The following is an 11,039-nucleotide window of genomic DNA, read 5'->3' as shown; positions in this document are numbered from 1 at the left end:
TTAAGATACACAGCATGAATCTCTTTTTTGAATGGGTAAATTACTGCACTGTATGTGCAACACTCACAGATGTGCTATGTGTAATTTTTTTTACTTTTTACTCCCACATTCGCAAACAACAGGGATATCATGTACTGACGCTGAGTGACGGACCTGTCAGCCTAGGTGTCATTCTCCTCGCTATGTCTGGTGAAACTCTTGTGGTTTTATTTCTCATATCAACGGTACCTTTGGCAACAGGAACAATCTCTTTTTGTTCTGGTCACATGTTCAACACACAGTTGCTGAAGACACAAATTTAGCTTAGACTGGTTGTTAGTCGTTACAGACACGGACAGTGCAACAGGTACCAAAGCTCTGCAAAGACATTTTAGAAAATGCTAAGACCAAAGCTCTGCAAAGACATTTTAGAAAATGCTAAGTTATCATTAGTTAAATATTTGTTAAAAAAATAAATCAATATTTCCTAAACTGAAGGCAAATTACTTTGGAAAAGAACCAGCGTTGGCTGGTAGCCACCAAGAGTAGCCACTGGGACTAACCACAGACAGTCTATGGGACTAACTAGCTTACTGCTACTTCCGCTATCTCACTGGAAGTTGCGCCCATAATCGTTTCTACAGTAGTGCCCTCAGGAATAGATGGATAGAAGACCTGAGCCAAACCCTCATTCCATGATTGCCACTTCAGGATGATGGCACACCATTGTCTCCAAACACAAACGCAAACACAGTTGCTATGTAGGGTTACAGTATGACAACAATACTGGGAAGACAAAGGTGGTGGGCGTGGGGTCATTTTATGCCTTTATTAGAAATTTGGACAGTAGAGCAATGTGAGGAAATAACAAGAAGGACAGATGCCCCAAGGGGGTGGATCTGTACCAGAGGTGCTGCAGTTCATGGCCAGTGCCTGACCGCCAGACTGTGGTGTAGTGGAGGGTACACGACCTGGCTGTTAACAGCATAACCCAACTATCTGCCAAAATGTCACTGGAGTATTTAAGAGAGCATACTCACTTCCCTGTCAATAACCTACCTATGTACCTACAGTACATCCACCTCATCAACTACCACACCACCACCGCCAGTTTGTTGGGTGTGGTGTATATTCCTGTATACATTTGTGTTTGACCTAATTTCCACAAACAAGGCATCAAAGGGAGAGCAAATGGCTCCTGGCAGGTCAATCGGTCCATGTACTGCAGGAAAATTTGGGATGTGGAGGCGCTGTTGGACTCTTTCAGCCTGTAAGATTACACTACTGATGTGTCTGTGTGCTGCCGTTGACTCTGATGTGTGAGTGTCTGGCGCCATCTTGTGTCTTCTCTTCAATGTTGCATCCTTGAATGATGACTTGGGACCAGCATTATTGAATCTTGTGGATTTAAAATTAAGTGTTGGCTTCCTCGTGTTCTGGATTTTTGATTTAGAGAGCTTCAGATTCAGTAACAACTTTTAAATCTCTTCTCTTTTATTAGTCACCCTTTCATTTACTCAAGCACATAATCTTTATTTCCAATTTACCGTACCTTGCTTTCTGGTTTTATATTAGCCAACTTTGGGGTATTTTATTTCTATTTAATTTGTCTAGTTGATTTCATGTTATTGCAGCCCTAAAATTATTATTATGAATATTATTATTATTATTATTATTATTATTTTGCAAAACTCTATATGAATACAATTTCTCATTAGGCCTATTATTATTATTATAATAACTATTTATTATTATTATTGTTATTATTATTATTATTATGATATGATGATGATTATTATACAAATAAAACAATCAATACATGTATGGACATAAATCCATAAAATTAAATAAATAAAAGTTGATATTCAAACAGGACACAAAAAAAAAATAGAAATGTATTTTTGCATTTTCGTACAACTACCTTCATTAATCAATGTTTTTTTTTGCAATCATTTATTTACAAATTTATTTATTTTGCTTTTCTTTATTTCCATATTTATTTAAGTGTTTTTTTTAGTATTTTATTTATTTTTGTATATACATTTATTTATACCTGTATTTATTACTGATACTGTAATTTTTCATCCTTCATTTTGTGTTATTATTATTATTATTATACAAATAAATCGATCAATAAATGTTGAAATAAATATGGAAATAAATCCATAAAAAATAAATAAATAAATAAAAGTTGATACAAACAGGACACAAATAAATAAATATCTTAGAAATGTATATTTGCATTTTCGCACAACTACCTTTATTTATCAATGTTTTTCTGTCGTTGTTTTTTGCAATCATTTATTTATTTCCATATTTATTTATTTTGCTTTTCTTTATTTCCATATTTATTTAAGTGTTCAAGTAAGTACTCGTACTTGTACTCGTACTCGTCGTCCTCCGCTTATCCGGGTCCGGGTCGCGGGGGCAGCAGNAAAGTTGATACAAACAGGACACAAATAAATAAATATCTTAGAAATGTATATTTGCATTTTCGCACAACTACCTTTATTTATCAATGTTTTTCTGTCGTTGTTTTTTGCAATCATTTATTTATTTCCATATTTATTTATTTTGCTTTTCTTTATTTCCATATTTATTTAAGTGTTCAAGTAAGTACTCGTACTTGTACTCGTACTCGTCGTCCTCCGCTTATCCGGGTCCGGGTCGCGGGGGCAGCAGCCTCAGCAAAGAAGCCCAGACAGTCCTCTCCCCAGCCACTTCCGTCAACTCTTCCGCGGGAACCCCAAGGCGTTCCCAGGCCAGCCGGGTGATGTAATCCCTCCAGCGTGTTCTGGGGCGGCCCCGAGGTCTCCTCCCGGTTGGACATGCCCGAAACACCTCCCAAGGGAGGCGTCCGGAAGGCATCCTTACCAGATGCCCGAACCACCTCAACTGGCTCCTCTCGATGTGGAGGAGCAGCGGCTCTACTCCGAGTCCCTCCCGGATGTCTGAGCTCCTCACCCTATCCCTAAGGCTGAGCCCAGCCACCCTGCGGAGGAAACTCATTTCGGCCGCTTGCACTCGCGATCTCATTCTTTCGGTCACTACCCAGAGCTCGTGACCATAGGTGAGGATTGGAACGTAGATCGACCGGTAAATCGAGAGCTTCGCTTTCTGGCTAAGCTCCCTCTTCACCACAACGGACCGGTTAAGCGCCTGCATCACTGCTGACGCCGCCCCAATCCGCCTGTCAATCTCCCGCTCCATCCTACCCTCACTCGTGAACAAGATCCCGAGATACTTAAACTCCTCCACCTGAGGAAGGACCTCCCCCCTGACCTGGAGTGGGCAATCCACCCTTTTCCGGCTGAGGACCATGGCCTCAGACTTGGAGGTGCTGATTCTCATCCCAGCCGCTTCACACTCGGCTGCGAACCGCCCCAGCGAGAGCTGGAGGTCACTGTTCGATGGAGCTAGGAAGACCACGTCATCCGCAAAAAGCAGGGACGAGATCCTCCCGTCACCGAACCTGACACCCTCCACCACTCGGCTGCGCCTAGAAATTCTGTCCATAAAAGTTATGAACAGAACCGGTGACAAAGGGCAGCCCTGGCGGAGTCCAACCCTCACCGGGAACAGGTCCGACTTACTGCCAGCCACGCGAACCAGACTCATGCTCCTTTGGTACAGGGACTGGATGGCCCTTAGCAAGGGGCCACCAACCCCATACTCCCGGAGCACCCCCCACAGGATGCCCCTGGGGACACGGTCGTAAGCCTTCTCCAAATCCACAAAACACATGTGGACTGGTTGGGCAAACTCCCATGCCCCCTCCAGCACCCTGGCGAGGGTAAAGAGCTGGTCCACGGTTCCGCGTCCGGGACGAAAACCACATTGCTCCTCCTCAATCCGAGGTTCAACTATCGACCGGACCCTCTTCTCCAGCACCCTGGAGTAAACCTTACCGGGTAGGCTGAGGAGTGTGATCCCCCTGTAGTTGGAACACACCCTCTGGTCCCCTTTCTTGAAAATGGGAACCACCACCCCGGTCTGCCACTCCAGAGGCACTGCCCCCGATGTCCACGCAATGTTGCAGAGGCGTGTCAGCCAGGACAGCCCTACAACATCCAGAGCCTTGAGATATCCAGGACGAATCTCATCCACCCCCGGGGCTCCGCCGCCTCGGAGTTGTTTCACTACCTCAGCAACTTCTGCCCCAGAAATTGGACGACCCGCCCCCGAGACCCCCGTCTCTGTTTCCTCACTGGAATACGTGTTGGTGGGATTGAGGAGCTCCTCAAAGTATTCCTTCCACCGCCCGACAATGTCCTCAGTTGACGTCAGCAGCTCCCCGCCCCCACTGTAAACAGTGTGAGCAAGTTGCCGCCTTCCCCCCCTGAGGCGCCGGACGGTTTGCCAGAACCTCTTTGGAGCCGATCGATAGTCTTCCTCCATGGCCTCACCGAACTCCTCCCACGCCCGAGTTTTTGCCTCAACGACTGCCGCTGCTGCGCTCCGCTTGGCCCGCCGGTACCCGTCAGCTGCTTCCGGAGACCCACAGACCAACCATGCCCTGTAGGCCTCCTTCTTCAGCCTGACGGCTCCCCTCACCTCTGGTGTCCACCAGCGGGTTCGGGGATTACCGCCGCGACTGGCCCCAGCGGCCTTGCGGCCACAGCTCACAACAGCCGCCTCGACAATGGCAGAGCGGAACAAGGCCCATTCGGACTCAATGTCCCCCTCTGCCCTCGGGACGCGGTCGAAGCTCTCCCGGAGGTGGGAGTTGAAGATCATCTGGACAGGTTCTTCCGCCAGGCGTTCCCAGCAGACCCTCACTGTTCGTTTGGGCCTGCCAGGTCTGCGCGGCGTCCTCCCCCACCATCTGATCCAACTCACCACCAGGTGGTGATCAGTTGACAGCTCTGCTCCTCTCTTCACCCGAGTGTCCAGAACATATGGCCGCAGGTCAAATGATACGACTACAAAGTCGATCATTGACCTGCGACCTAGGCTGTCCTGGTGCCACGTGCACCGATGGACATCCTTATGTTTGAACATGGTGTTAGTTATGGCCAAACTGCGACCCGCACAGAAGTCCAATAACTGAACACCACTCGGGTTCAGATCGGGCAGGCCGTTCCTCCCAATCACGCCCCTCCAGGTCCCGCTGTCATTGCCCACGTGAGCGTTGAAGTCCCCCAGCAGAACAATGGAGTCCCCGGTCGGGGCGCTGTCCAGCACCCGTCCCAGGGACTCCAAAAAGGGTGGGTACTCTGAACTGTTGTTCGGTGCATAAGCACAGACAACAGTCAGGACCCGTTCCCCGACCCGAAGGCGCAGGGAAGCAACCCTTTCGTCTACCGGGGTAAACCCCAACGTACAGGCAGAGAGTCTGGGGGCTATCAGGAAGCCCACCCCGGCCCTCCGCCTCTCACCCGGAGCAACTCCAGCGAAGGAGAGAGTCCAACCCCTCTCAAGGACTAGGGTTCCAGACCCGGAACTATGTGTCGAGGTGAGGCCGACTATATCTAGCCGGTAGCGCTCAACCTCTTCCACAAGCTCCGGCTCCTTCCCCGCCAGAGAGGTGACATTCCATGTCCCAAGAGCCAACTTCTGTAACCGAGGATCGGACCGCCAAGGCCCCCGCCTTGGTCTGCTGCCCAATCCACATTGCACCGAACCCTTCTGGATCCCTCTGTGGGTGGTGGGCCTACAGGGGGACGAGCCCATGTAACCGGTTCGGGCTGGGCCCGGCCGGACCCCATGGGCGAAGGCCCGACCACCAGGCGCCCGCCCACGGGCCCCAACCCAAGGCCTGGCTCCAGGGCGGGGCCCCGGTAACCCTCCGGGCCGGGTACATGTGTACTTGTTCGTGTCCATCATGAAGGGTCTTTTGAACCGTTCTTCGTCTGACCCTTCGCCCAGAACCAATCTGCCATGGGAAACCCTACCAGGGGCAAAATGCCCCCGACAGCATAGCTCCTAGGGTCATTAGGGCACTCAAACTCCTCCACCACGATAAGGTGACGGTTCTCGGAGGAGTAAGTTTTTTTTCAATTATTATTACACAAATAAATCAATCAATAAATGTTGAAATAAATATGAAAATAAATCCATAAAAATTAAATAAATAAAAGTTGATATTCAACATGCCACAAATAAATAAATATCTTATAAATATATTTTTGCAGTTTCGCACAACTACATTTATTTATCTATATATTCCATCATTAACTAATTTACACATTTATTTATTTTGTTTTTTTATTTCCATATTTTATTTTATTAGCCTACTTTATTTATGTACATACATACAGTATTTATTTATACCTTTATTTTTTTTTATTGATAGTGTCATTTTTATTATTATGTATTATTTGTATTATTATTATTATTATTATTATTATTATTATTATTAGTATCGTTGTTGTTGTTGTTGTTGTTATGCCAGGGCGTCCTTTCAACCATGACTTTAAACAAAAAATAATTTAATTATTTAACAATATTTAATGGTAATAAATACTGAACCCATGATCTCCGTCCTGTAGCATTATGGTTTATATGTTGACTTCCTGGGTAAATTTTGATAAAATCTAAAAAGTTGAAATATATATTATAATTATTTTTTGTTGTTAACGTTAAATGACATTCAGAGATTTTTCCCACAGTACCTGAAGGCATCACGAGAAAGCCGCTCTCTGGTCACGTGACTATAAATGTCATCATGTGACTAGTTCAGTGGAGAAAATTGCGGTAGTAACTTTGCAGCAGAGCAGAAGTGTATCTGTTCAGGATGCCGCTGTGTGAACGGGCTGGGCTGTTCCGTGTCTTGTGCCTGTTCACCGTGTTTGAGGCGGGATGTCTGCTGGACACCGGGATGCTCTTCCCCCGGGAGTCTTCCTCCAGAGAGGTGAAGGAGCTGAACGGGCTGTGGGACTTCAGAGCCGACAGGTCCCCAGACAGGAACCTGGGCTTTGAGAAGGCTTGGTACAAGAGTCGGCTGTCTGAGGTGAGGGGGACAGAGGCTAACAGCTGTTCACAGCAGAGCACGTTGATTGGTTCACAGTTTAACAAGTATTTTGATAAATGCAAATTTGATCTATCCTGTGAACTTTGACACATCCTCTGATCAATATCTGTCCACATCCTCTGATCAATATCTGTCCACATCCTGCACAAAACTGTTCAGCTTTCTCATTTCAAACTGTTTAATGAGTTTCTTTGCAGTATCTTTTTAATACTTTTATTGTAATTGTTATAATTTACATTTATGTTCTTGACCTTTGCAATTCTTTGCCTTTATTGTTTATTTCCTCTTAATATGTTTACTGTGTGCACCAGACACCAAGGCAAACTCCTCAAAAGTGAAAACCTACTTGATAACTAACCTTATTCTGGTTCTGCTGAAACTATTATTATTATTTTTTTAATTTATAATGGTTCACTATTAAAGTGAACCATTATAAATAAAAAAAATAAAAAATAATTAAGGGAGTTTTGGTGTGTTGAAATGTTTTGGTGTGTTGAAGTGTCCCAAAAAGCAGAAGTCTCATTTTTTTAAAAAACAAAAGTAAGGGGAACTTTTGTCGCAGTAATGTGATGTGCTGAAGAGTAGAGCTCTAACAATTAGTCAGTTAATCAGTAAAATGCTGTACTAAGTGGAACTGTGTTAAAAGTCATATTAAAATATTTTAGTTTGTTTCTTGGTTATTTTATTTAAAAAAAAAATCAATACAAAAAATAATTCCATACTGGTAATTATTTTCTAAAAATGTGATTCTGTTGATACAGTAATGTATTAACAAGGAACCATTATAAATTATGGGAGTTTATGTCACTCAGTAAGCGTCCCCAAAAAGCAGAAGTCCCATTACAAAAAAAAAAAAAACTAGTCTGTTTACATGTCAAACGTATGGGGCACTTACAGTAACCTGATGTGCTAAAGACTAGAGCTCTAACGATGAGTCAATTAATCAGTAAAAAAATAAAATAAAATCAAAAACTAATGCTGTACTAACTGGAACTGTGACTAAAGCCATATTAAAATAGTTGCATAACTATGCCAAAACCATAAAAAATAAATGATAATGCTGCACAAAGTTGAATTGTGATGAGCCATATTAAAATATTTTGAGTTTGTTTACTTATTTTGTAAAAAACAAACAAAAACCATAAAGGAGGAGCTGGATGCAAGAACTGTTTTTCTTAATGCACTGCAGAACTATGCAAAAAAGCTATACAAAAACATAATGAGATTGTTAACTTGGTTATTTTATTTCAAATGAACAAATAATTGAACGTAATATATAACAATACTAATGATAATAATAATAATGCTGTGCTGACTGGAAATGTGATAAATGCCATATTAAAAATATTTTAGTTTGTTTACTGTGTTATTTTGTTTAAAATAATAAGAATAATAAAAAATAATAATGCTGTACTGGTACTTGGTTATTTTATTTAGAATAGATGAATAAATGTAATATTATAATAATAATAAAAATAATAACAATAATAATAATAATGTTGTGGTGACTGGAATTGTGATAAATGCCATATTAAAAATATTTCAGTTTTGTTTACTGGGTTATTTTATAAATAATAATAAAAGAAAAGAAATAAAGAAATAAGAATAAGAATGCTGTACTAAGTGATAAAAGCCATTATAAAATATTTTAGTTTGTTTACTTACTTGGATGCAGAGTGATTTTAAAGTAATGTACTTGATGTTTGCACTGTGCAGCTGTGTTATCTACAGCGACTGTGAATCTGTATCAGCAGATACTGAAATGATGAAACATCACCTTTTAATTAAAGTTTTATTTTCCCCAGACCGGCCCGGTGATTGAGATGCCAGTTCCTGCCAGCTACAATGACATCACCCAGGACGCCTCACTGAGAGATTTCATTGGCTGGGTGTGGTATGAGCGAGAGGTGGTGGTGCCCACTCGCTGGATCACAGATGAAGGAACCAGAGTGGTGATCAGAGTGGGAAGTGCCCACTATAACTCTGTGATGGTGAGTGTCACATGTGGCTGAGACGGAAAGATAAAAGTCACCTGCTTCACTTGTTGGAGTTTTTAGACATGAACCCCATCCCTTATAAATCCTGCTCTGGTCATAATGTGATGGAGTTAATGTGGATGCTTTGTCTTTAACTGTTGCAGTGGGTGAACGGGGTGAAAGTGACGGAGCATAAAGGCGGCCATCTTCCTTTTGAGGCTGAGATAGGGAGTGTTATCAGGAAAGACCCGACTCAGCCATGCAGGATCACCATCGCAGTCAACAACACCCTGAGTCTGGACACTCTGCCTCCAGGAACCATCCAGCACATGGGCGACCGCACCAAGTAAGCCCAACAACAACAACAACAACAACAACAATAAAATCTACACATATACATTTATTTATATAGCACACTATATATGGAGGACCAAAAATGACATTAATATCAATAAATCAATAAAAAAATGTTGAAATAAATATTTAAATAAATAAATAAATGAACCATTGCATATAGTTGTACAAAAATTAGGACATACATTTGAGATATTTAATTATATCTTGTTTAATTATCAATTTATTTATGCATTTATATATTTATTTTCAAATTGATATCATTATTTATGCATTTATTTATTTATTTAATCACATATTTATGTATTTATCCGTGCCTGTTTTTATTTTACTTACTTTTATTTATTTTACATTTAGGTATTTATTATGTATTCCATTTTCTAACTTAAAATTTATATATTTATATGTGTATTTATTTATACTTGAATCATTTTTTTGTCCTCTGTACTTTCACTTTACAATAAAGTTAAAAAAAAAAAAAAAGGCAAATTAATTACAGTATTCCGATAATAATGAAAATGTGATTGCTCGACAGGTATCCTGATGGTTTTTTTGTGCAAAACATCTACTTTGATTTCTTCAACTATGCTGGCATTCATCGCTCTGTACTGCTGTACACGACCCCTAAAGCCTATGTGGATGACATCACCGTGGTGACTGACTTCTTGGACAACACTGGTAAATGAACAAATATGATGAACTAAAAATTTACTTGAATTTAAACCCTCACTAGCACAGAGGCACCTCTGCTAGTTAACAATTATTGATGTAGCAGAGAGACAGTTTTCTTTGGTCTGTGACGTTACTCAGAGCGCTGTCTTCCCTGTGTGTCTCAGGTCTAGTCAAATACAAGGTGTCGGTCCAAGGTGCCGCCACAGCCACCCTGAAGGTCACTCTGATAGACAAAGATGGCCGCTGTGTGGCCTCCTCCAGCGAGCCATCTGGAGTGCTCAAAGTCGTGGATGTCAAGCTGTGGTGGCCGTATTTGATGCATGAGAATCCAGGGTACCTGTACTCTCTGGAGGTGAGACCACACGCTTACATACATGTCATACATGGTTACTATTTGGATTTAAGCTGCCAAAAATAAATAAATGAATTCTACATACATAAGTAAGTAAATTCTGATAATGACAGACTAGTGGTTTGATAACTTTTTGTTAGCACTGCTTGGTGTAATGATTACTTTGCACTTAAACTGCAACACTTAACGGACAAACAGCCTCATCTCAGCATCCGCAGTTTAAAGGTATCACATGCAGTTTGTAAACACGCTCATCAGGGAAAGTCATAGACAACCCCAGGTTCACTCTCATTTGGCCTTTCACCTTGTTATAGTTGTGCTGTGTCTCTTGAATGCCTACTGCTGACGGTGTGACACCTGATCACGATCTTTTCATAAGTGATTGAGAGGGATTAAATCTGTATGAGTCTATATATTTTTTAAGAACGTCTTGCATAGTGTCTTTAGAGTCCACCAGAAACTATGTTTTTGGATCAGGACCGGTCAAACCAGCAGACGGTGGTACAATTTCGAGAGTGGGATTTTTGTCAGTGAGAAGTTGAAGGAAAACTTCAGCATGTCCAGAGCATCAGTCATATGTTTGAGTGAACTCCCTCATCCTTAAAATGAACAGGAATCAGCAGTGACGAGATCTGTAGGTGTTTTGAGAAAGGCAACGTTAGCCTGTACACTTTACGACCTTTGACGAGGGGAGGCTGCTGAAGATGCTGGCGGGTGTTCGGGGTTGTTTTTG

At 42.2% G+C, this 11,039-nt stretch overlaps 1 protein-coding gene across 1 annotated transcript; it reads left to right on the top strand.

Annotated features, from left to right (window-relative positions):
* Positions 1–6,527: 6,527 nt before the first annotated feature.
* Positions 6,528–10,387, top strand: LOC126387497 (beta-glucuronidase-like). Its single transcript, XM_050040001.1, has 5 exons — positions 6,528–6,931; positions 8,758–8,943; positions 9,093–9,274; positions 9,818–9,960; positions 10,119–10,387. Exons 1-5 carry the CDS (start codon positions 6,716–6,718, stop codon positions 10,370–10,372), a joined length of 981 nt encoding a protein of 326 aa, XP_049895958.1. The 5' UTR covers positions 6,528–6,715; the 3' UTR covers positions 10,373–10,387.
* The last annotated feature ends 652 nt before the right edge of the window (positions 10,388–11,039 follow it).

The sequence above is a fragment of the Epinephelus moara genome, unplaced genomic scaffold (assembly GCF_006386435.1).
Source record: "Epinephelus moara isolate mb unplaced genomic scaffold, YSFRI_EMoa_1.0 scaffold54, whole genome shotgun sequence".
NCBI lineage: Eukaryota > Metazoa > Chordata > Actinopteri > Perciformes > Serranidae > Epinephelus > Epinephelus moara.
The sequence above is the reverse complement of the archived record's forward strand: the minus strand, read 5'-3'. Positions and strand labels throughout refer to the sequence as shown.